Consider the following 27,151-nt stretch of genomic DNA (forward strand, 5'->3'; position numbering starts at 1 on the left):
GGGGACAGTGTTTGCTAGTGAAGTTAAGCCCCAGAGGTTTGCGTAATGCTATTTCTGGTTATAATCCTGACTTATAAGCAGGTGGAAAGACCTGAGATGTCGCATAGGTTTACTGGAGGGAGGGGTTGGTATTTCATCGGATGCTTGAAGTGGAGCCAGTTTTTTGGGGACATTTTTATTTGAAAATGTTAAGACTTTGGTTGATTCCATTGAATCATTAATAAAGCACACTGCTTTTGTTGGAAAATAAAGCATATGTCAATAACTGTATTATTTTTTTAGTTTACAGCATTTTTGCGCATATTTATCAGGGGTGCCAATAATTCTGGAGCCCACTGTATATAAGCGCTGGAGAGTGCTTCCACTTGCAGGCTCCATGGATTCCTATGGGAGCTGCTCGATGACAGGAGAAGCCAAATCATGGAGGCTGCCATTTTGACTATGGGGGTTTTGGCAGCAGAGCATGCACACAAAAGGGCTGTCTTTGGCACCATGGTATGCAAACTACGTACCTAAATGGGAAAGCATTCATTGGAATGAAAACAAAACGTATATCTTCTTATGTGCAGCTGAGAAAAAAAATTGGTCTCAGGAGAGTAATTAGTTAATCGCGAAGAAATAGTAGAATTTAAGTACAGTCCAAAATAGTATAAATTTGGCACGGTAAAATCGTAGTTTTCAATGGGGAAATTGGCTTTTTGGCACCAGAGACTGAATAGGCTACAATACCTCCGGTAACCACTGGAATTTGCGAGCTTCTGAGCGAATGACAATCCCTGGTCTTCTGGTTTTCCATCATCTCTCTGCGCTTGGCTGCGTAGAAATTCCCTGTGCCTCGCGTGCGAACGCTGTCGGAAGATTTTATTTTTCGATGTAGACACATGCTCATCAGATCTTAGATGAGGGACTACGGCCAAACAACAGACGAGGGAAATGATCGGACGAGGGAAATAAAATTGACATACCAATCTGGTGCTTCCGCAATTAATTTAATTTGCATACACAGGGACAGTGTTGAACCACAGGGAATTTAGTTGGGACTTTCTCCGGGTGGAATGCAAAGCAGTATTTTCATCTAACAGGCTGAATAACAGTTGGACAGGAGATGAGAAGAGGCTGGCAGAACCAACTGTGACTGACAGATAAATGGAGGAAGCCAGACCAGGTTGTCAGGATTGGTAAATTCGTGAGTGCGGTCAGTGGTTTGGTCACGTCTCTTCAATTTAAGAGCCAGGTGTGATTCGTGCATACCGCTTTGGGTAGACTGCTACACCTTCCGTTGACCTCGCACTGTACGAAGCAAGGATGCCTCCAACGCTGAAAAATGGAGTATCCGAAATACGAGAGTTCAAACCTGGGGCCCCGTCTTGCCCAATCTGACTGCGACACGGTAATGGACTTGTTAAAAGACCCTGCACCTAAGATGGCAGCTAACGTTGATCCTGATGATCCGGTGATGTGTGGTGAGCATTCTGGCACAAAATGGCCGCCGTTGTGTCACCCAGGTGGGTGCTGCACATTGGTAGTGGTTGAGGCGAATTCCCCCCCTCATCACTGTAAAGCCCTTTGAGTGTGACAATAGAGCTATATAAATGCACCTATCTATCTGATGGGATGAAGGAGGGAGGGAGCGGGTGGGGATGGGATGGATGGCTTGGTCTTTCACAGCTTTCTCATCTTATCTGTTGTGATTCTTGCTTGTCTGGGGTTGGTGTCTCATCAGTTAAATCCGCCCACTCCCACCCCTGTCTCAGATTGCACCTCGCAGTCACCCTGTGAAAGTCCCCCTAGGCAAGGTAGGCAGCGGAACGTTCGCGTGTGTGAGACCTCTGCGTCTCCATGGCGATGGGAGTGTCGGCCCTATCGCAGGGCTGCAGAGGAGCTGCCAACATTGGTATCAGCGGAAAAAAGGGTTGGCGGATGTGATAGATATTGATACTATGTGGGTGGGTGTGTGTCTGCGTGTGAGTGCGTGCTTGGATGTGTGTGTGTGCGTGTGTGTGGGCGCGCACACCTACCATTGCCGATGTTAGTCCATTTTTCTTTTTTCATTTTCTACATTGCTGATGTACAGAACCTACATTTTGCCTACAGCTCATTTATACAATGGAAGCAAATTCAGATCAAATGCTGTACTCAAGGAAACAGCAGCAGTGTATCTGCAACTGTCTAATTGTGAGCTCCTTTGACAAAAACATACCTAACATACCGCATAACATTAGAGTCTCCTAAGAATCATTCTCACTCCTTCCGCTTTCTGTTCCATCTGTGTGACAGCGACATGGCAGATGCTGCCAGCCCTTTCTGCGTATCTGTGCGCACGCACCCCCCCACACACACACACACACTTACATCTCGCATTGCTGAAATGTATTATAAACACGTACATGCTTTCAAATTCCCCCCCCCCGTGTTCCAAAACGCTTATGCATGTGTGCAGACACATTGTGTAGACATTGAAATGGAGCGCATACTTTGACATGCATGCATACACTCAAATGCTGTACACACACATTTATGTCTGTTCGGTCCCGTCATACACTGATGAGTTTTGTGCAGATCTCTGCCTTAGGGACAGCCTTGCGCATGGTACACAGCCAGTCAGATAAAGTGGTCGCCCATTAACATGGTCTGGAATTTCACTTCTGAAACTGTAACTTAAAACAAGCTAATATTTGCATATCAGAGTTAAAAAAGGCTAAAACTCACAAGGCTACAACACTAGTCAAGAAGTACATTTTTGCACTATCATGGCACAGTATCATCTAAACCACTGCACTGCTCAAGCCTCCATCCACCCAGTCCCTCCCAACCGAACCTTAATTTAGCCCCCACGTTTGCTCAAGGGGACGGGTTTAGCCTGAACATGGATGGTCGTCTGAAGTCATCTCCTGAGGAAATGGTTTCCCACGGCGTCAGCTGACCTACCTACGACCTGTCTTCTGTCCCGGGGCTGGGTATCCAATCAGTCCAGCTCTGACCTGAGGGGCGGGGTTTGATGGGGAGCACCCTGGCGTGTAATACTCGCTGTGTGTAGCCACACTAGAGAATGAGTGACTGCACGGCTGTTGTCAGAGTTATACTCTTCATTATCAATCTTAAAAGGCAATTCAGTTATGTTTGGTGGTATGGCTCTGTTCCGCAAGCCCTCCTGCTAGGGTTGCCAGATGGCCAGTTCTGGATCAGAATGTTTGTTTTTCAAATGATTTTTTACATGTTTGTGGTCTCGACCAGACAATATAAATTTCTGAATAATGTGATCTGAATAAATTACTGCTTGTTAGTAATTTCTTCCTTCTCCCCATTACCAAACCCCCCATCCCCTGCCCCAGCCTGCAGTCTGTTCTGACTGGCACCATACCCCCTACCGCTACCGCCTACCCCCCTGTCCATGATCGGTTCTGACAGTGTGCGCCCACACATGCCTAAGCATGGACGGTATCCAGTTTTCACTAGTTCTAAAGGTCCTTCCACACCAAGAACGATAACCATAACAATAACTATAAATATTTCTGTGACATTCGGCCTGCCTACTGGTAGAGAAGGCACATGCACCTGTGTTGCGCTAACTAATTAGCCAAGGTGCTTAAAGTGCGCCTGTTTCCACAGTATGAGGCCAAGACCAGGAGATCACTCCAGAGCAGATTTCATTTTTTCTCGTTCGTCTCAGTATTACAAAAGGAAGACGCAGCTGAACAGCAGCTTTACTTTCTTTTGCCTTTTTTATTTTAGTTTGTTGTGTTAATTTATTGTTTTGAACCGGAAACCTGTGAGGGTGAAGGGTGAAGACTTTTTTTTGTGTGTTAATGTTGGTGCTCTCTCTCTCTCTCTCTCTCTCTCTCTCTCCCTCGCCCTCTCCATGCAGCAACAGGGAAACAACAGGGAAAATTCCGGAAGTGTCGCATCTCCCTACCAGGGAAGTCACGCGGCGTGTGACAGTCTTGTTTTAAAAATCTCAAGTGGATGGCCGCACCACAGTAATTACAACAACAGTGACCGATACGGTTTGGATCACTTTCAGAGTTTTCAGAGATTTCTTTCCAGCCTCATGAACGATAAAACACTGACAGTCAAATCCAAAATCTATCCGAATTTACAGGCCGCCACGTGCAACCAGGAGATTACTTACAGGACATACACAACATAACCAGGAGATTACTTACAGAATGTTATCGTTCAGCAGAATGGATGCTCACATCGTTATGGTTATAGTTATGGTTATGGTTACAGTTCTTGGTGTGGATGGGCCTTAATCGTGGCAACCCTAACTCAATGATGGTTGATGTTGGATGTCAAAGATGAAGTGCATTCTAGTTGGACAGCTTAGTTAAGGTTGCCTCAATGGCAGCAGAATTCAATAAAGGCCTGGCTGGCAAATTCAATTTCACCTGCCATTCATCTTTCCATGTAGGCTGCACATTGATATTTAAATAACAATATTAAATATAAACATGTGACTGTTAAAAAATAATTAAAAAAACAACTAACCGTGATGTCACAGTTGCGTCGACATCATCTAACCATAATCGCTTCTCAGCCGTGCCATCAAGCCAGGCTTGAATCTCTTGGCCTCCCTAAACTAAAGTGATACTCGATTTCAGAGAGAACTGCAGTATTCTAAAGTATCCCAAAAATGTACACATTAGGTTTGAATGTGTAATGCCACAATCAGTGCTTGTAATGAGTACACATTTTCTGGACTGAGTTCCTTAAAAGCAGTGTGTCTTGGTCGTTAAAAATCTGGACTAGCTTCCAGGTTAGAATCAGTCCCTGTACCGTCAGTGTAGCAGCATTGCTTCAGTAAATATTCATTCGCTTCATTAATGGATAATGTAACAAAAATCTAAATTATGCAAGGGTATCTCGTCAGCAAATTAATAATATAATTAAATCTAGAAAGTGTCCACGTATATATCTGAACTGTGCAGACAGGGGCTTTAAATGTTTAATTACGTGCCTGCTCTATTTATTAAATCCTGTTTAACTGAAGTGAACGGAATTTCCCAGAATCCTCTTGCTCGACTTAACCGATCTTGTCAGCGGGGGACGGTTTCCCCGCCAGCTATCCGAACAGCGGCCGTTTATATGGCGTAAGCCCGGAGCCGTGGGTAATTGCGTGTGCGGGCGGACTCGCGGGGGTGGACTGTGAGAGTTTACGCAGCTCAGGAGGATAAACAGTGGGTCCTGGGCTGGATGTAAAAGGCCTATCTGCTCACGCTCCGCCCTGTCCCCCCTTGTGGAGTCGGCCTGTAGCGTAGTGCTTAAGGTACATGACTGGTACCCGCAGGGTCGCTGGGTTGATCGCCGGTAAGCCACAGTAAGATCCGCACAGCCGTCGGGCCCTTGAACAAGGCCCTTAACCCTGCATCGCTCCAGGGGAGGATTGTCTCCTGCTTAGTCAAAAAAAATCTACTGTAAATCGCTTTCAAATGCCATTAATGTAATGTAATGTCATGTAATGTAATGTGTCTCCCTCCCCCTGCAGTCCCAGGGCCGCCCGTCAGGTTGGTGTTCCCCGACGTGGGCCTGACGGAGGTGAGGGTGGTGTGGCAGCCCCCGGTGGACCCCAACGGCATCATCTTGGGTAAGCCCTGTCCTTACTTCTACATGTGGGTACGGACAAGGGTTGGGGCGGGTGTGGTGTAGCATGTAGCCTAGCGGCTAAGGTGCATGACTGGGACCTGGTTGGTGGTGGTGGTTCAAGCCCCGGCGTAGCCACGATAAGATCTGTGCAGCTTTTGGGCCCTTAACCCCACATTGCTTCAGGGGGGGTTGTCCTCTGCTTAGTCTAATCAGCTGTAAGTCGCTTTGAAATGCGGCCTGTAGCATCGTGGTTAAGGTATATGACTGGGACCTGCAAGGTCGGTGGTTCGATCCCCAGTGTAGCCACAATAACATCCGCACAGCCGTAGGGCCCGTGAGCAAGGCCCTTAACCCTGCATTGCTCCAGGGGAGGATTGTCTCCCGCTTAGTCTAAATCAACTATACGTCAGTCTGGATAAGAGCGTCTGCCAAATGGCATTAATGTAATGTAATGAAATAAGTGTCAGGTAATGTGTGGGGAGGGTTAAGCCTGATTTATACTTCTACATCGAATCTACGTAGAGGCTACGACGCGTAGTTACATTTCTGGGGAGGTGCGCGTCAGGGGGAACGCGGCAATGTGTAGGCTTGGCCGTAGTGCCTGCGTAGATTCAACACCGAAGTATAAATCAGGCTTTAGGGAGAGGGGGGGGGAGCAGGGTTGGAAGAGGGATTGCGATGAGGATAGGGGTTTGGACTAGTGGTGTATCCCTGGTTGTTCTACAGGCTCATTGAGGCTAGGGGAAGAAGTTCTGCTTCGTGATGAAAAGGGTTCCCTCAGCATTACTCTCCTGCTCACAGACCTGTCAGAAGCAGACACCTCTCCATCTGTGGTCCTGAGTTTAATTGGAGAGAAATGTTTAAATTGCAGGTTTCTGGTGGGATGGGTGGTGTGCGGGGGACTGAAGAAGTGGGTATGGAGTCTGTTACTGCCACCCAGAGAAACCTTTTAGTCAGTGCCTAATTCTGTGGTCTGGAAATGATGAAGGTTTATCCTTAAAATTGACTTTAAAATAAAGGCCATCCTTTTTTTTTCTTAAATAAGTTCGGTGAGTTCATTTTGCTGATTGCAAATCTCGCCAAATTGTCTGTAAGGCAAGCAAGGAACACTTGCATTTATTTGTCAGTAAATGTTAAAGGTTTAGTTCCATTTCTATGGGTTTCTGATATGGTTTCGTTTTCGTGTATGTTTTTCATTGGCCCAAACAGTGTGCGATAAAGGATATTTCGGATATGCTGTGTACAGTTTCAGAAGACATATTGACATTACAATGACCCCTTTAAAGAATCGGGCATATTTACTTGACTTGTGATTGCAGCATCAAATACGCGGTTTTCTCACAGTGTACTGGACTGTGAAAGAATAGCATCCTGTACAAGCCTGACATTGCCAGCAGTATAAACACTGGCTGCTTTAAAGGTGTCAAAAATGGTCCTCAAAGTACAATTTTTCTTTAGTTTTTCCAATCCAAAAAGGTCCCACATTTTCTGCCAGCATTCAAAACGCCTGGATCCAGAAGCGAGAAGCCCTCGTTTAGCGAGGTGTTTAGCCATTTGAAGCCCCCCGGGGGGGCTGTGTTCGTGTGTGCCAGAGAATAATTTTACATCAGGCTGAAAGGGAAAGGGGGGGTAGGGTGATTAAACGATCTGACACCCCCCGTTGAATACAGCCACAACAGAACAGTGGCAAGTCAAATGCCTGTGCTCCCATAGATTAGAAGTCTGTTCCCAACGTTCTGGAGGAAATGCTTTGGCCTCATCTTCTGTTCCAAAATGGTAACATCCTGTATAATTATACGCATCAGATGATGAAGTTCTCGGGCTAAGTGTCCTTAAAGAGCAGTGAATTGGCTTATACGGACGGTGCATCTTAAGGGTGCGTGAACATGGTGGCAGATTATTCTCGCTGTGTCCACAATGTGGCTCTAGTGTTCCAGATTGAGAACAGATTTCCCCTTACTTAAATTGGGATTAGAAAGCAGGTGCTGTTTTTTTTTTTTTGAGGGATTTTGTTTCGTGAAATGACAAGGAGGTTCTTACACAGTAGGTTCCCTCTGTACCTGAGATATGCCTGTGGATTCCTGGAAGCAATCTGTGACCCATAGAGGAGCGAACCACACTTTTGTTCATCAAAGCTCTGCTCTGGAGGCAAATGCTTGGGGTACTCTTTCAAAAAATGTCATTTTCACCTTTATTTTATTCTCCTCAAACTGCACCGAGGGCATTTCTCTGAAGAAACGATCACTGTACTATACATCACTATTCACTAGTTTATGTTGTCTTGTGTACCTCTTAAGCCTGAAAGTGTTCCAAATAAGCCCACATAGTTATTTTTGTTCAAAATCATGAAGTTTTTAGGAATAACCCTGGGTCAAGTTTGTATTTGAAAAGACAGCTGCAGGTTCCTGAGCATTTTCAGCATGTTGTTGCTAACCAAAACAAATAATTGAATTAAAGTTTTTTTGTTCTGAATATGGGTGAAAATTTATCATTTTATCTTCAGTAATCAACATAGACCCAGGTCATGAGACCAAGATCTTGTCAGAAACTTGAGTCCGAATTTGAACAGTACTAAGCTCATTCCAAGCAGCACACCTTTTCTTTATACTGGGTACAGTGTGTCCAGTTCAACACTTTCAATTGGTTTTTCTTTCTTGAGAAATGAGGTAGTGGTGCCCTATTGCCTTTCTGGTAGTTCCCTCACCCAGGATTCCTCTAAACTCTAACACAGCCCAGCATTTTAACTTTCAGTGCTGTAAACCCACTTCCAGTCCTTCACAGTCTGACTCGAAAATATAATCCCGTTTGGAAGTCATTCAAAAGCTGCTATTTTGCCTCAGAGAATCTGCAAGTGCTGACCATTTCTGTCACTGGAGAGTAGCGTAAATTTGCCTTTGAATCTGTTGGCAATTGAAATAATCCAGCATACTGTAAACGTGCCCAGGGCTTCATATATATAATGTTTCTGTGCACGGACTCTGATCCCTGAGTTCAGTACATTTGATCTTGCGTGAAAATCGATGCCCAAACAGTGGCAATTTCTCCAATATGTTTGGTACAAACATGCACTACTGAAATGTATGACATTAACATTGCTATAAACTATCAAAACACAAACAAAAAGACAGAGGTAATATGGCTATATCAGTTTTATATCATCTGACATTGGTTTCGCAGGGAGTATATAGCAGAAAACTTCACCATACAAGCATATTTCAGGGCATTCACTGTAAATGACAAGTTAATTCACGTGTGCACAATTTTTGTTTATTTGTCACTTATAAACAGATCCTGTGTAGGAACATTTATTTGCGCATACGGACATTTTACAAATCGTTCATTGTAACATTTTAGGACATGATTGTACGCTCACTTTTAGGATAAATGTATAAAATTCCAATTTGATTTTATAAATGAGGCCACTGGTTTCCACTGGGATTTTTTTTTTTTTTACCCGACTGAAAAAAGAAAAAAGAAATTCAGCAGCCCATGAAGGAGAGGTGTGAAAAATAGAAAGGGAAGAGAAGGAGGTGGAGAATTTCACGCACGTGTGGACAGTAAATCTACATTCAACATCGCAGCTGGGTCGCCCGTGCTATTTCGTTTGTGTAACTACCTTTACCTGCCCTGCCGCAGTCAGACCCTGTTTCCCCCTCTCTGAACGCACGCCTGCAACAAGACATGACAGGGCTGGGGCCTCTGAATCGCTAGGACTGCTACCACGCCACACTTGAAGGCACCCCCGCTCAAACCTCACATTTTTCCGCATAAACATTCCTGTCGATAAATAGCCAGGCTGTCAGGTCGCAGATAGACGTCTCGGTTGTTTTGATACACGTTATGAAATGTGACAGGTTGCCCTTGGAGGGTTGAAAATATCTCTAGACACAGTTGCGTGCGAGCCTCGTCCAATGCAGTGATTTGTCCATTTGTCAGATGCAGTTTAGTCTTGTTTTGTCAATGCTGGGGGACGTGTTTGAACGTCAGATGTGATAATGAACATGCACGAGGCACTAAAGTCGGCTGCGCAGATTATTTACAACTCGCGGCCCAACGTCTTCCCCCATTAAGTACGTTGCGGGGGGCACTTTTAAATTACCCCCCCCCCCCCATCCTCCTCTTCTGCTTGAGTGCCGGCTGTTCGAGGCTATGAGCCGTTTTGTTTAAGTGCAATATTGTCTTATAAATAGGAGCTTTTACACAGCGGGTCTTAAAAAGCCAGCTGTGACAGAAATCTATTGGGGAGCTCGCTCTTCGGTCGGTCGACCGAGCGCGGGATGTTTTCTTTCCCGGTTCGGACCGTTGCGGTCGGGCATTAGCGCGCAAGATGGTTAGGTGCGCTGATGCATTACACTGCATGAAGGTACGCTTCCGTGAATTAGCATGCGTTATCTAAACCGGCGCTACTCAACTCCACGTCCTGCGGGCCGCGGTGTATATAGGGGCGACATGGCTCAGGCAGTAAGAGCAGTCGTCTGGCAGTCGGAGGGTTGCCGGTTCGATCCCCCGCCCGGGCTGTGTCGAAGTGTACCTGAGCAAGACACTTAACCCCCATTTGCTCCTGACGAGCTGGTCGGCGCCTTGCATGGCAGCCAATTGCTGTTGGTGTGTGAGTGTGTATATGAATGGGTGAATGAGAAGCATTAATTGTACAGCGCTTTGGATAAAGGCACTATATAAATGCCAACCATTTACCATTTGTATGTACCCCTATTGTGCGCTACACCAGGTTTCACTAATTATTTGACCTGCTTGGTTCAGATGATACGCTAATTTTTGAAATCAGGTGGTGTAGCTCACAGTTGAAGTGAATGCCCGCAGACCCTGTGGCTCGCTGGACGCGGAGTTGAGTAGCGCTGATCTAAACATCACAGGTCGAATTCTAGGTTGTGCCGTTAATTCACTAAGTCCTCAGCGCAGGGCGTAGGCCTAATTGGCTTTATCCTTCTTGGGTGGGACATTGCATTTCAGTTGACCAAAGTTCCCCAGCTGCTCTAGCTCCTTATGTGGAGGACCGCAGGCTGTGATGATCCAGAGGTGTCCCTCCGGCCCTCAGAGATCGCTATCCTGCCAAACTGAAACCCTGCCTGGGGCCATGGTCAATTATGAGCCTGACTGAGTGGTTGACGGCCACAGCATAGGGCACTCTGGTGTGTGGTTTTGGTACCAGAGCATAAAGCACACTGTGTGGTTTCAGTGGCAGAGCATAGAGCACACTGTGTGGTTTCAGTACCAGAGCATAGGACACACTGTGTGGTTTCAGTGCCAGAGCGTAGAGCCCATCGCTATCCTCAAATCCTGTGCTTTTAACAGGATGAAACAAATGTGAATGTTGTCACGAGAATTTAGCCTACTTTCCCGCCGAGAAAGTGAAATACGCTTGTGGCTGTATGGAGGAATTTATTGTGCGGTCTGGAAATCTGGGACCCTTAGAGAGCAAGCACGACATGGTGGTCGGTTCACTCCAGATTATGAACGAGCTGGTATGAACGGCCCATTTCTGTAAACAGGCTTTCTATTCAACCGTTTACAGCAGTGCTCCTTCTGCAGATGCAACACGAGAGGCTTGCTATTGAAATGGAGTTACGAGGTCTTCGCTGGCAATCTCAGGACTGGCGATCGGCACGTGCTCAGTCAAGATAATAAAGTGGGAGTCAGGGGGTCCGACTAATTGCACCACTCGCGGCACTCCAGAAAACCCGGCAGAAGGGAACGGCTTGAAATAACGGGTCACGGGTCACAGTTGGATCTGATGGTTCTGTGTGGCTCGCACCCGTGTCCAAATCCCCAACAGAACAGCTTCCGAAGTACGGGGGGCAATGTTTCGGGCAGGTTAGTATTAACTCCATTGCCTTAAGCGGGGGCTTGTAATGTAAACCAAGAATTTAACAACTTAACATTATTCCAGACTTGGCATGGCCCGTTTATTTATTTTACTATTCAGCCGAAGGGCACAACAGTAACAAAAAACAGGCTCAAAAAAGAAATTTGGTCTTTTGCCATCAATCTGATATTACAGTGAGTTGCAGTTATTCTTTTTTCATAACTGTATTACAATTAACTGCTTGAGCAGCTTTACATTCCATATTACATTACAATCATTACCCTTTAAGATTGGAGTGCACGCACCCCAGGTGGTTGTGGGTTTGTCTTACAAATGAAATTAACGCTGAAACCCATGCTTGGCTAATAGCTCTGTTACTGGCTCCTCGTTGTTTTAATTGATTTTGAGCCCTGCGAGACATTCTGGCTTAGATGTGGCCTCTCTGTTCTCCTTAAAGGAACAGTGAAGGTAGAGTACAGAGACTAGGCTAGCTGCACAGGTTGCTGTAGAGCTCATCTTTAAACGGATTTTCGGATTTAAATCCCACATAAAACAGCTGTTTTACAATTGAGCAAGGCACAGCACTGCACCGCACCTGAGTTCCCTTCGGTATGTTTCCAGGTATATAAATTCATAATATTGAGTCATATTGACAAAGGCGTTAGCAAACGAATCAAAACCATCTGCTGGAAACGAAGCTCGTACGCGTTTTTGACAACTTGCAAATAGCGGGTTTTGTTCTGCAGGTGGGGTAATAGATGGACGAGGCGAGCTGGTAAAAGGTGTGATGAATGCTGAGTGGAAATAATCATGGATTTCTCTGATCGTGTGCAGTGTGCCCATCATGTTATTCAGAGTCTGAAGTCAGTATAACAAATCTCCCTGCACAGAAAAGTCCTTTGAAATCTTTGTCTGTCTGGACACAGTTTGTCACAGTCTGTCTGTTTGAAACAGGCGTTTTTGATTCCGCTGAATGTATTGTGAGATCGCTTGTGCAACATGGCAATATACTACCTGTTAAAGTTATCATTTAATACTTGTAATAATCGTGAAAGATTTGAATATATGTCGTTTTCAATATAAAAGTCGAAGCGCAGCTGAAAGAATCCACGACGTTGTTTCCTTTTTGCGCAGGGTACCAGATAGCCTACTGCTTGAATGGCAGCAACCTAAAGCAGTTCACCACAGTGGAGGTGGAGTCCGACGCCCGGCAGTTTGTGGTGAATGGCCTGGCTCCAGACTCTGCATACATCTTCCGCATCTCCGCTCGGACGCAGCAGGGCTGGGGCCTCCCGGAGCAGGCTGTGGTCATAACGACGGAGACACGAGGTAACGCGAGCCTTACGCCACACAACGTTGGGCTTGATTCAGCCAACATTTAGAGTTAAAAAATATCGTGTTCAGTATAAAACGTTTCGGTGGGAGATCATATACATGGTCTTTACCACTTCCTTTTACTGTAGAACAGATTAAACTAAAATGACTTTTTGGCTGGATAAAACATGGATTAAATACAAAATAATTTTCTGAAATGGGGATGGTAAAGCTCTCTGCAGGAAGAACCAATTCTAATCTCCACTCAAGTTAGAATTTGACTTCCAATTATTGTTAAGTTATTGCTTTCATCTTCACCAACGCAGCTTGTGGAGTTCCACTATCACCAAACTGTGGATTATTTTTGTAAAAGTTGATTGTTGATATGTTTTGGCTGAATCCAGGCCGTGTTTTTTATTCTCACCAGAGTATAAGCCCTTTCTCAGTACATTCCTTTGAAGAGGTCTTCTGGATTCATCCCCCAGATTAGGATATTGGAATTTCTTCAGAAAACTTTTGGGAACAATAACTCATTCAGCACTATAAACATTTTATTGGCTTGCATTGTCAAACATGCCGTTTGAAGTACCTTGCCAATAAAGCTCTGAGCCTTAGCCTATCATTTCTTTTTATATTTCTAACTGCTAGTATATTTCACCTCTCCGAGTTGTGGAGGACATGCAATTGTTATAGAACAGCACAGATATCAGAAACTAATAATGGCCTTTCACAAAGAACTCTTTCCTGAGCAATGGTAGCGAAGAATTAGAAAAAGCATTTATTGTGTATAACTAATTGGAGTGTGAAATTTATAAGTCAATACATATTTGGAAATGAACCCCTGGGAACATGTTTAATTGGACGTACTATATATCAAGTGTGTACTGGATTAATGGCCCTGAAAGGGCTGATTTATTAATTCTTGCTTTTGTCCAAACAAACACTTTCCCTGGGATCTCGGGTCTCATCCAACCAAACTATGTAATGTTTTGGCATCAGAGAGAGATACGCACCAGTGCGGCCTAAATATCCAGTGACATCTTAATGAATATCAATACAAATTTTTATAATGTGACAAAATATTGCCAGCCATATCCAAAGGCATGGATTTTCATTTAAATTTATTATCATGATTTTAGAAACCCTCGTTCCGAAGTATAGCTTCGTCCGACACAATGTTTTCCTTCTTATGTATTAAAAATCAAATGCATTCCTGTATGTTTATTCTTCTCACCAGTTATACCTTAATCCAATTTGAGAAATGTACGTTCTCCAATCTCACGGTCGATTCAGATTTACGCAGTAGTATCTGTCGGAGGAAAAACATATTGAGCTTCATGGAGTGTGGATAATGGAATTTTGAACAAGGGTATCCGAACGGAAAGAAATGGCGTGCTGGGACTTCCCTTCTTCCCTGCTCTTGTAGGCAATGTTTGTGAGCGTCTGAGAGAGCAGGGCCTGTCCCGAGTGTCTTCTGTAACACGCAGAAGAGGGAAGGCTTTGATAAGGATCGGCATGGCGCCGCGACAGAGAGACGCGGAAAGAGCTGAGACGTTTGACCCCGTCGCCTCTCGCGAAGGCGGCGAAGGAGAAGGTGTTTTCCGGACAATAAAATACTGATTTATGGCGGCTTTATAAACTCTTGAGAGATGGGTCAACCGTTGACGGCGGGTCTAATCGATACGTGTTTTGTTACCCGGTCGGCATCTTTAATAACCTTCATCAATAACGGCTCCCATTAGAACAAACAATTAGGGCCTCTGTCTATTGAGTTTTGTATTAAAATCAATGGGGATGGGGGGCAGGCCGGGCAGTGTGAATAAACGGGAGGTGAGAAGAGGAGAGGAGAAAAAGAGGAAATGTAGAACAGGAGAGGAAAGGAGAAGAAATTTGCAATCCCACCAGCAGGGGGCAGCCTGACCTGTGGCTGAACTCTCCCTGCCACACACACGTTCCACTGACTGATATCAAATGCTTTTGTTTCTGTATGAACTTGAAAAGTAAATAAACAAAAGATAATAGAGTGCACTCACCATTTCATTATTCTTTTCATGGATGGACTGGATTAGACAGGATTCTAGATTCCTTCTGCATAAGTCCTATACGTTAAGCCTTTAGTCTTTTTGTATTGTTGATATTCTGTTGCTGTTCTCTTTGTAATCTTTCTTTCAGAGAATTTCTGTGTTTGCTTACTGGTTCTTTTCTGTTGCACTCCCTCTGTTGCATAGCCCTGTTAACAGTGGAAATGGGGTTCTAGGCTGGGGTGTCCAGTCTCATACAAGGAGGGCAGGTGTTGCTGCAGGCCTTGGTTCTGGCAAAGCACCATAAACGAAATCATCTTGATTTGTCAACTCAAGTGGTTTGGTACCGCGACGAGTTAAAGACCTCAGAGGCCAGCAGAGGCCTCCCATAGACTAAAGAGGACCCTGCTGAGAAAAACAGCTTTTGAAACAGCTGGTAGCTGGTTGACCAGTTCAGACCAGCTCCATGCTCCAGATGGTTTGAGCCAGCTCAAGCTATATTTTGAAACCGCAGGTCATTGGTCATTTAAAGCTGGTCATAGCTGGATTTTACACCAGGGGACGCTCCTTCCCTGGTCCTCGTACTCGTCCAGAGAGCTGCCCACACTATGACATAATATTTTGGCTGGTTTTGAAGGCCTCTCTGTCCCTCTCAGAGCGTCCTCAGCCCCCGAAGAGGCTGAGCGTGGCCCAGGAAGAGGTGCAGTCCCGCCGGCTGCTCCTGCGCTGGGTGCCGGGGGGGGACGGCTCCTCGCCCGTGCGCTACTTCACCCTGCAGACCTGCGAGCTGCCCGCCGGAGCCTGGCACACCCACTCCTCTGCCATCCGGCCCAACAGCACCTCCTGGGAGGTGGAGAAGTGAGTGCCCCGTCCACTGCTCCCTCCAACATGGCTGCCTGCCTAGAGGCTAAACATTTGCGTCATCACTTTTCAAATGGAAACCAATCACATTGTACATTAGCAACAGCAATTAGACCAATGTCAATAGTAATTTGTGATTATGTGCTGCCTTGATACCAGAAGGGATCCAGCTAGTACAGCTGGAAAGAATCCACCAATCTCTGCCAGCATTGCTTTGTTTCTTATGAACAACATAGTCTCTGTGATTGGCGGAGTTCTTATGCATATCTCTAGTCACAGGCAGGATGGCTGCTCCTGAAGATGTATACAGCAGGTGGATGAACAGACAAGCTCCATGTTTGTGCAGTGGCAGCAAAAACCTCAGACCTTTGTGGTAGTAGATGGTCCCACAGCGTGAAGTAGGGGATGGATAACCAGACATGTGACCAACAAGTTTAGAAGTTATGTCATCGTCGCCATGATTAAGTTTCATAACCCGAAGCACCTCTGTAAATATTCTCAGTAAGTATAGATAATGTAGTCACGATGGATTTTGTAAGTTTCCGCCAAGCAGATTATTATTATATTAGTTGTAGTTGCGGTCGTGATAGTTACAGTAGTGGTCACTGTAGTAGTCATTATAGTGGTGGTGCTCAATCACGGTACTGCTTGGTTTTGACAAGGGTTCATTTTGGTCTCTCCTTTACGTAAGTGCCTCACAATGCTCTACCACTGGTGCTGAAGAGGGAGGCAAACCTCGGTACGTTATCGCGACACGCAAATCTACGGCATCAGCGTCTCAGTTCCTCAAACAGAGAGTGGCTGTGAAAGGGCCAAACTCACTAGACACTCAAGTGTTTGAGTCAGGGACGGCAGATCGGAGAACGGACCGGAGAACGGCAGATCGCTCACAGTTCAGGTGGCGAGAGTTCACCCCCGCCAATTTACAGCTTCCCGCTCCGACACGGGAGGTGACCTTACCATGACACGCTCTCCTTCCCGATACAGCGCCGGCCATTTTAATTTTAATCCTCCTCTCCTAATGGTCCATCCCACTTTGTCTCTCAATTGCCGCACGGGAGAAACTCTAAGGCTGGGTCATTATTAAGAGCTGAGATGGCTTTTCTTCAGGAGTGATTTATTCGGCCCTACCTGAATTGGAAAGCGGGAAATAATCTAGCAAACATTCGGTACCGAAGGCCCCCGAATTTGAATTCCACTTTAACGGCGGCGGTGATTACACCCGTCCGTGGGTAAATTGCCACTTTATATGCATTCTCTGGGCTGCTCTATCTTCATTACCATCACCTTCCTCTTCATTCGTAAGTTCTCCGAGCGGTCAGTGTGTCATTGGACGGATCGCGGCGGGGTGCTGTGTGTGTACGCCGATTAAGTGCCGCCCAGGGCTCTGTAGGAAAAAAAAATCCCATATTGTTTGGATGGATGTACTGAGAATTTATAATTTTGCCTCCTTTCATTTTTCCTGAAAGGCCATTGACTTTCTATTTGCTTGGCAATGTACCTCTACGTTTTCCGAGGCCTTTGTTAAATACTTATGCTCTTCTTATTAATTCCTTTAGCAAACTCCAATTAAGTGTATTAATCCAATAATGCATGTAGCTCTTTTTTTATAGAGCCAGTCCCATTGTGCCTTTTTAAGGCTTAGTAATTTGAAACATGTTCAAGTTTTGTAAAGTCTGTGGTTGTTAAATGTACAGGATGTGGATTTTGGTGTTTGAACAGTGTTGGAAAACATTCTTGAGCTGCTTGTTACATAGCATTTGAAATGATACACGGATGAAAACTGTGTCACAGTAATTGAAAGGTGTTCTGGACACAGAGATCTAAAATGGCTGTGGTGGCCAGGGTTGGGGAATGGTGAGTTTTGTTCAAAGTTAGCCTTCTTTCTCAGGTTTGTTTCCTCTGCATTGATTGTAGTGCACCATCTCTTCCTGAAAAACTGCTTCCTTGTCTGGTTATGGGGGGGCGGGGGATGCATTGAATTTCTATCATCTCTTTATAATTATGCTGTAATGTATTTGCTGTAATCACCTCCATCTAAATGTTTTCTGTAGAGCACGTATTATTTGTGTTCTGAGTGCAATGGAGCAAACTCGAATGCAAAATTGTTTCTCTCGTAAATGCTGCTCTACTTTTTTTGTTTGTTTGGTTTTTTTTGTTGGTTATGTGGTTGCTCATTCATTATTTATCATCCTTCCTTGTGCTGTTGCCTCACAACCCAATTAAGGAGACGTCTCCTGTAAGAGGGCATTGCGGAAAGGGGTTTCGTAGCACCGAAAAATAGGTGACCTTCGCAGTTCGAAGCAGATCTGAAATAACCCCATACGCTGTGCCCCCTTGCAGACTAAAACCCTTCACGTCCTACAAGCTGAGGATGATGGCGACCAATGACATCGGAGACAGCGCCTACAGCAACGAGACGGAAGTGGTCACAACTTTACAAGACGGTGAGCGGAGCCAGCCTGTGAGCACAGGTCCTCATTTTCTAGAAGGTTCCACAGATTTGTGTGACAGGAAAACAAGTCCTCCGCAGTGCCTCCTGCCTCATTTTACAGTCTCCTCTCTTTGGTCAAGGGGAAGGCTCCTAAAGTAATTTAATGAATAAGTAAAACGGTATATTGTTTGTCTTGGTAGTGCCTAATTAAAATGGAATCAGTGTCCTTCCATAAAAAGTCTTGAGTAGGTTTTATCTTAGATAGTATAATATTAAAGTAGTTTAATTGAAAGATCTTCTTGATAGCAACGTACAGATACGGCCATCTGATTAATGGAAGTAATTTCTTTGAGCAGAAAGTGTCTCGTCATAGATAAACAGTTTCAATTGTTAAAACGGTTACAACTGCACCTTATCACTACTTAAAAGCAGAGCGTAGAAACATGGTTGTCTCATTAGCATGGTAGTCAGTGTGCGCTGAATCTCTTGCATAGGTTTGAAGTGAATGTGGATCGCAGTCAAAAATCTCCCAAGTTTGTTGTGAAGCTTTTTTGGCTCGGCAGTTCACTTGGCGACAAAGCCAGCAGAACCCCACAAGCACATGCGCCAATTTACACTTTGCCGCTCTGTTCAGAAATGCCAAATAAGTAAAGCTCCAGGTGTGGGAAATGACACCACTGATTTTGAGAGGGGTGCTCATTTGGAAAGACTGTTTGTGGGGGCAGGACAATGGTCACGTGTCAACCTGAGATCTTTCCATTCCCAACGCTGTGTGCTTTGCCAACAGCTCCAGACGAACCCCCCGTCATCCTGAGCGTGAAGCCGTCCACCACCACTTCCGTGCTGGTTCGCTGGCAGGTAAGCCTATCTATCATATCACGCCTTGCTTCTAGTCTGACATACCAACAGCCGCTATGTATCATGTCAACTAGATATGACGTTCATGGCTGCAGACTGTCGATGCTTGCGAATTGTACCTTATCCGGCACGTGTTCTGTTGTGGTCCCTGTGACCTTTGGTATACACTTATTGTACACCACCTTGACTAAAAGTGTCTGCTAATAAATGGAACGCAATGTAAAGGCAATATGCCTGTTCGTCTTTAACGGGCCCTTGGGTCTGTTTTTGGAAGAAAAAAACATTTACCCTGCCATTTATCATCGTTAATTATCGTCACATTACCATACACATGTCACTTTCTTTACACATGCATAAATAATAGCGCATTACTTGAAATTAATTTAAGGTTTCCGGGGGAAAGCTAATAAGGATGAAACCAGGGGGAGTGTTTTAATTGGGTACGGCAAGCGCTTGCTAAGACGGTGGCCTCCAACAAGGGCGATTTATGAACGCTCAGTGCTTTTCCTGCAGTTTATTACTCACAGAGCCACCCTGGGTGTCTATTAATGTGCACCAGCATAGTCTCCCTTCACAAACGCTTCACAAAATGGCTGTTAAAAACCAGCCAGGGAAAGGAGACGAGGAGATGCTGTGAATATCTGTGTGGTATTTACGCCATTCAACCGTAATCACTCTTTTTTAACCTGATATTAGCGTTTGCAGATTTTTTGGGGTTTTAGTCTCCATTTCACCTTGTTTGTAAATGGATTGTGTCCCATCCCACGGCTGAAAGAACCTGGAAAACCCACTCTCTCTACGGCCAATTGCGTGCTGCCCTGTGGGACCACCAGACGCTCATAGGATTCGCTTCCAGACTATGGGGCACGTCACCACGCTTTAGCGTTAGCATTTTAATTAGACACGCCAGCCAACAGCCAGTGTCCTTTTTCTTCCTTGCTCATTTATTTTACTGAATGATATCGGCTGTGGAATTGTCAAGGTCCACCCTGGTAAATTATCTGCCTGTTTTTTTTTTGTTAGGCACTTGAACTTGCACATCTAAATAGTGAAGCCACAGCCTTCGACAAAACATTAAGTTATTTCCTGTTTCTGCTGCTGCATTTGTCATGCACTCGACATCTCCCAGCTCAATTTTGAAATCGATGACGTACAGTTACTTAAGCGCTGAGAGGCGGACAGCCTTCTTTAATTAATGTGCAGTCCGTGTAGGAGTTTGCTCTGGGAAGGGACTTTAATTAGCAGCTGAGACCTTTATCCACTGACCCGCACGCTCTCAGTCTATCTTTCCAAAATGTTACGGCCATCCAAAACACGGCATTGCGCCTCGACAAGCTAATTGCTTTCAAATTTCACGTTTTTTTTTTTTTTTACTTGCCTACAGACCCATTTTTAAGCTCTCATCCTTTATTCATCTTCACAAATTATTCCAGGATAATATTGCAGACCCGGGTGTAAAACAGGGCATCTTGGGGCGTTGGGAGTTTTATCGGATGCGTTTCCCATTTTTTTTCAGTGCCGTTCTGTTCAGTACCATTACTGCTGGTTATGGGTATGCACTTCCCACTTTGATGTACATCGCTCTGGATTAGAGCGTCTGCCAAATGCCAATGATGTAATGTAATGTAATGTACTTCAGAGCACTTGACCAAACTGTTGGATGTAAATGTAACCTCCTCCTCTTTCCCAGGCACCCAGGGATGAGAGCGTGAACGGGGTCCTGGCGGGGTATCGGCTGTACTACCGTGAGCTCCAGTATGACAACTCCCCGCTGGAGTCGAAGACAGCTCCCAACACCTCCTCCGCTCGAGCGCACGTGACGGGTAGGGACCGCCCCGCCGTTCTCCTAGTATGGCTTACTGTTTAAGATCTGTTCTCAATTCCCATTTGATTCTGTGTTATACGCCGTGAGGTATCTCAGACGCCAGTAAGGAAGGGCCTTCGAGATATCACCCATAAATGTCTCACTGATTGTCGTGCACACACACACACACACACACACACAAACACCAACAAACGCAGGCCGCTACTATCTTATGAACAGATCAATCAGTGCAAGAGACTGCGACTAGGCTGGGCTCCTGGAACACCGCTAACTGTCAGACCTGCATACTAACTGCAGTTAATACTGTAGATGTCGGGACCCCACTGAGACTCGCAATGAGAGCCATCCGAACCTCAGACAGCAGTTTAGTTTCTCCCCAAACCCGGAGAGACCACTTTGCCGCACGCTTTGCCGCTAACCGCATCCCTTTCTCTTTGCGACTGTCTGGAATGAGCAAGAAACTTTGTCAACAACAGCAGCGAATAAACTCGGTTTCTGACATCAGAAGCATGTCTCATCTTTCCTTACAATGGACAGGACTATTTGTGTCACCCCAGAGTTTTTTTGTTTTTTTTGACAGGATGCAAAGCAACATTGATAAATGCGGGATCACAGTGTTCACATAAGCTGTCACTCTTTCCCATATAGCTGCCCTGACTTTTATCATCAAGCAGGGCAGCATTGTGATTTGACTTCACTTCACTTTTGAACTCTCTCATACTTTTATGTTTGCAAAGGAAATTGACTAAAGGGCTCCGCAACTGTGTGCCTATCCCTTTTTTTCTTGCAGTCTCTCATCACCTGCTTTGCAGGGTTTATAAAGCTTAGGACCAGCCATTATATTAAATATTTCTACATGCTGGCTTTCTTCCCCAGGAACCTAAAGCGATACTGGAAAAAAGCCAGATTAGTTCAGAAAATATATGATATTTTCCCCCCAAAAAAGCAGCAGCTGCAGCCCCTGAAACGGAAGAGAGTATGTTGCTACGTTGATTCCTGTTATAGTAGGTCAAGCCCGGGGTAATTAGGCTTAGGCTTATCAAAAAGTTTCTGGAGCGTTTTCGCTGGCGTTCTCTCTTCGGAGAATATTTTTCCAGCGAACGGCTGGGTAAATGGTGCGGGTGAGGCAAGCTCATTAAATGACAAGCCCGGTTCCCTGCGCAGGCAGTGACTTAGAGCTGGGGAATCCAGAGAGCGAACGCGCGCGCGTCGCTTCCGTGACAACGAGCCAGGTATTGAATCCGTCGTGACAAATTGGACAGAGTGTCTACGCTGTTTAATGCTCACGCCCGGAGCGACCGAGCGAGAAAGCGCATTTAATCTTTAGCCAATGGCGCGGACAGGAGTAAAACATCCTCCTCCTCCTTTTTTTTTCCCTTTCAGAGCCTAAGCTCCGCTCAGTATATATGCGCGCTGCAATAGATGATGGTGACGCTTGCGTTGCTTTTTTGACATTTGCTGTGGAGCTGTTCATAAAGTAAGCGTGAAAACAAATAAAGGTTTAGTTTTTTTTGCGTATCCTCCCACTCCAGCCCCTCTTAAACATCACAAAGCCACCGACGCAATTTCCTAATAGACCTCACGTGATTGTATATTGGCAAGGGTATGTAGCAAGGTTGATTTTGAGCGACTTTGAAGTGTTAATGGGAAGCTAGCACTTGACAGCATCACTGGAGATTAGTCTGAGGGAGGGAGATGGTGCTTTTGTTTTTCTGTAGGCCTACAAGGAGTCAGATTTTTAATTTAAACTGTTTAAATTATTATTATTATTATTATTATTATTATTATTAATATTATGATTAAGTTATTAATATTATTATGATTATTGGTGTATATTCTTGAATATTGTTGTGTATTGTTATTATAAAGAGTTTAATTTAGAGCGCTTTCCTGAATTGAATTGAGCCCTGCACATTGAACTGATCATGTCATTTTTGTCCTTCCTTTTGAAGCTGGTCAGTTTCAGGATACCATAGCTCACTGCAACACGATTGTAAATTACACGTTGTACGATGTCATTCCCACCTCTTGCAGGGTTCAGGCTTGGTATAGACCTCCATCTGTCATTGTTCAGGTCAGTTTGGTTCAGGCTCCAGAGTCATAACAGGTCCTCCCTTGCTTGTCTCAAAACAGCGAAAAGCTCTTTCAAGACGGTGAACGGTGCTTCAACAACGGAATTCGAGCTAACCCGTAAGTTTGATTCGATTAACAACCCCTGTAATGTTGTCTTTTCTGAAGCTTGAGCAAAGCACACATGCCCCCCTCTGGCATTTAACCTAATCCAAGGGCTGACCCTGTTCAATGTGATCCTGTGTGTCTACTTCTCTCTCCATTTTGTCTGTGAATGGGAACAATGTCGCCTCTAGCTTGTCAGGGGGCTGCATCCTGGTGTCTTTATACTTTAGAATCTGTGAGTGTCTGTCTGTCTCTCTCTCTATGTCTCTCTCTCTATGTTGTCTCTCTCTCTCTCTGTCTCTCTCTCTCTCTATGTCTCACTCTCTCTCTTTATCTCTCTGTCTCTCGCTCTCTCTCTCTTTCTTTCTCTCTCTCTCTCTCTCTCTCTCTCATGTAGTAAGGGATAAGGACTCTAATTCCAAATGCCATTAATTACAAAAATAAATTACAAAGGGCAAGCCTGTCCTGGCAGACACTCTAAGAGCGGTTAATGGGGTTAAGGGGTGAGTTCAGCCTAAGCGTAATGTGCTTTGCTCCTTAGATGTGAATAATTCAATGATAGCCATATTTATTTATTTTTTACTTACACATTCCTCACTACATTTGAATCGTGTTTTAAAAATCTAAAAGCAAAAGTAGTATCAGAGTAGTAAAATGGCCACCTGTCGTCAGTCAGGAATTCTTCCAAAGCTCTCCTCTTGAACACAATGTGGCTTGAAGGTGTGAAACAATCAGTGACTTCCCTGTTTCTACCTTTTGAAAAGAACAAGGATCAGTGATATGATCACATTAAAGTTGCCAGGCCTCCAGAAGCCTGGCAAGCAATTACCCTAACGTGGCCACTTTGTTAATCTTGGCTTTCCTGGTGTAATCTTCCTTTGGGCAGCCTTGTAATACTGCATCTTTCTTAGTCAGCACTGTGGAATTGAGAAGGAAACTCCAACCCTGATTATCTGCCACAAATCCCTGTTCCCTTTAGCCCACTCCTTATTGATTACTGCCTTAATGCAGCTTTCAAAAGTGTTGTCCTTTGCAGCAGCAAAATGTACAGTTAGTAACTGCGGGCTGTCGACCCTCTGTGACTCAGCATCGGCCTCTAGTGGTGGATTGCTGTTACTGCGCCTCAGTGCCATTGATGGTCAATTGGCGTACCTTTTCGGCAAGGATAATGAGAACCAACAACAGCATCTTGTGCAATTATTTTTAACTGAACACCTATTTGTTTAAAGATGTTGTTTCAGAAAGAAATACGTGCACTTAGCTAGAGCAAGGGCATATGCAGTTCAGTCATACCAGACTTGCTTGAGTTGTTTCTTATTCGATCATAGAGCTCTGTAAGACTGAAAATGTTGTGGCCTAAAAATTACTTCATAGTGCACACTGTTTGAAAGAGGTTTAAAAACTATTCTAATGAGAAAAATATCTTACTCAATTCATGCATTTTAGGAATAAAGCTATTATTTCCCAGTTTTGGCTTTTATGTTTTTTGACATCTGGTATGTTGAAGATAACTTTCTTGAAATAACAAATTGGGAAACCAACATTGGTCATATAAGTTGTTCAAAGTCAAAAACCTACTTTAACTTGTAGCCGTTACCATATTCCACATAGATTAATAACTCTGCGGGAATTTGGGAGTATTTTGATGAGTTCACCTATCAGATGCATATGGTAGATTTAAAGCAGTTTAAAGCAGTACCTTTGCTTCCTGAAGATCGCTTCGATGAACACACACACTAGATCACAAGCTGCTTCATTCCGACTAAAGCGTTTGTTCCGGCTTCTGATGCCAGACACATTCTTTCAAGCCTTGTGGTACCGCATACTAAAACACTTTTTCATCGAATACACGTTGCTCGCCTCATTTCTATGTAGTATTACAGTCAATGACCTTGGACTGGGAATTGCTAGTATGTGGATAGATGACTTAATAATATGTGTTTCTCTATGGTACTAGAATAAGACTTCCTCCCCCTTCCACTCTTTTCTGCACATTTAAAGAAACTAAAACCCTAGGGTTTACTTTAATCGAAGATGTAAAACCAATGGCAGCTACTACAATTTCAAATGTGGTGTTCCTATCTCCATAATATTGTGCATCCCCAAATCAACAATCTCACTTGTTTGGGACCAGGTGCGGGTCTGGTGTTAACAAAAGAAAAACAACTAAAATACGAAATAAACTAGCAATGGAACCCAACTGTGTCTTTAAGCTTTGTAAGTACGTTCAAACCAAAGCATTTTTAATTCATGGTGAAACTATCATAATAGCGTTCACAAAAATAACACAGAAAACATTGGCACATGTTGCTCTATTGGGTGACCTTCATTTGCATGAAGCAACATTTCACATCTCAGCCTGCAGAAAAATGCCAGAATGCATTGCTAAGGCAGTTTGGTGATACTGTGTAGTGTATTAAAAGCAACAGGATTTCCCTACCTTAGCAGCCTGTGTGTGTTTTTCTGGTCCAGTCTTCAGAATAAACGTCAGGGTAATTACACACATCGACTTCGGCCATCTTCTTTCTTTTCAGAGCTCAGCAAGTACAAGCGCTATGAAATCGTGCTAACGGCCTACAACATCGTCGGAGAGAGCCCGCCCAGCACGCCGGTGGAGGTGTTTGTCGGCGAAGCGGGTAGGGATCCGTCAGACAGCAGAGTCCACGAGCTCGGAGTTAGGAATGGCCTTGTGTCTTCACGACGTACGACCAAATGCTACGGGAGTTGTTTATGTAGAGCTAGTTAAGTACGTGCTACTCCCCTGAAATTGGGGGATTTAATGAAGCCATAAAAACGCATCTCTTATAATGAACTCGCACAGCTGGCAAGACAGCAGGCCTGTTATTAATGTTGCCATTAGAAAGAAGGCCCAGAGTTGTGTGATATTCCTCTAAGCCTGGGGAAGGTGGTGGGAGACCGCCGAGTATATGGCTGAAGTGGCCAGTGACTTCCTCAGGTCGGCTGGAGCGTACATTTTGCATGTGAGGTCTACTATTTGTGGTGGTCGGGGGGGGCACTTGTTTGCTTTCTGGACTTCACTTCCCATCAGCCCCTCTGAGAGACACCATGGAGACATCTTCCTGCTGAGCTCACAGCTGCTGATTAATTGAATTAATATGGAACAGCTGGAAGTGCCACAGAGTGAGGAGAGTAGAGTAAGGGGGAAAATCCCAGGCTGTGTTGGAAAGCACATACTAGCATACTACTCATACTAAATATCCGGCAGATTTTAATTTAAATTTAGTGTGAGAAGTATGCTAAGTATGCACAGCCCCTCTTCCTGAGCCTCTCTTTCAACTGTCATTTGATAGATAATGCTGTGGATCTGTATGGGTTGTCTCTGTTTGTTTGGTTATTTAACACGCTGGTTGTGTCTGTTTGATTGCTAATCCGGTGGATTGCTATTGGTTGTCTCTGTTCTGGCAGCTCCGTCATTGGCTCCCCAGAACATCCAGGTGAACACGCTGTCGGCCACGCAGTTGGAAGTGTTGTGGGAGGCCCCTCCTGTAGAAACTCAGAACGGAAACATCCAGGGCTACAAGGTGAGGTGGCCACGCCCCTTCCTTCCCAGCAAGGGGAGATGATTGGCCGCAGCGAGCATTCCTCCTTTTGGGAATCGCACTCTGACATCACATTCCACAGAAAATTTAAGATTGCACCCATTCCGCCTGGGATCCCAGTGCTGCAGCCTAATTCTGTTTTACCACTAATGGCTGTTTTGACAGCACCACTTTCTCTGTGAAAGTTAAATGTCAAATGTTTCTCACCAAGGTCAGCTTTTTCCCCTCCATTTGCACCGTATTCGCATGGTTTCAAACTTAAAATTCAGCAATTATACTACTGAAGTCTGAGAACAGCAGCGCCAGTCCTGCACATTTAGGTGTGACTGGTCTAGGTCTAATTCAAGGTCTAATGATCTCCACCTGAGGTTTAACACCTCACTATGTTTGTTGCATTTGTTCTGGTTCAAAATAGTTATATTTTGTGTTCGCTAAAGTTGTCTTTTTGTCAATTCTTTTCCCCTTGCATCATATTTCAGTGATTCCAGCTTTCAGAGGATTGTATTGTATTGATTGCGTGCCGTAACAAAGTTAAAATTACACTTCAGTGATTGAGTCTAATGTGTTTATCCTGCAGACTTGTTGTTCTCTTACCTGTAGTGAAAAAGCAGGCATCGATGTTGCTCGGTTTGTCATAATAAAATCACTATTACAGTTTCAAGTCAAGTTAAATGTTCTAAATGTTGAAACTATAAT

The 27,151-nt window shown here is 44.6% G+C and overlaps 1 protein-coding gene across 1 annotated transcript in view; it reads left to right on the top strand.

Annotated features, from left to right (window-relative positions):
- sdk1a (sidekick cell adhesion molecule 1a) overlaps positions 1-27,151 on the top strand; it is a 297,095-nt gene that overhangs the window by 258,704 nt on the left and 11,240 nt on the right. The window contains exons 29-37 of the mRNA XM_061223685.1: positions 5,486-5,584; positions 12,542-12,736; positions 15,399-15,600; positions 17,947-18,050; positions 18,825-18,895; positions 20,586-20,718; positions 22,854-22,910; positions 25,430-25,531; positions 26,322-26,437. Coding sequence (XP_061079669.1) covers positions 5,486-5,584; positions 12,542-12,736; positions 15,399-15,600; positions 17,947-18,050; positions 18,825-18,895; positions 20,586-20,718; positions 22,854-22,910; positions 25,430-25,531; positions 26,322-26,437 — 1,079 coding nt within the window. The remainder of the gene's footprint in view (positions 1-5,485; positions 5,585-12,541; positions 12,737-15,398; positions 15,601-17,946; positions 18,051-18,824; positions 18,896-20,585; positions 20,719-22,853; positions 22,911-25,429; positions 25,532-26,321; positions 26,438-27,151) is intronic.

The sequence above is a fragment of the Conger conger genome, chromosome 16 (genome assembly GCF_963514075.1).
Source record: "Conger conger chromosome 16, fConCon1.1, whole genome shotgun sequence".
NCBI lineage: Eukaryota > Metazoa > Chordata > Actinopteri > Anguilliformes > Congridae > Conger > Conger conger.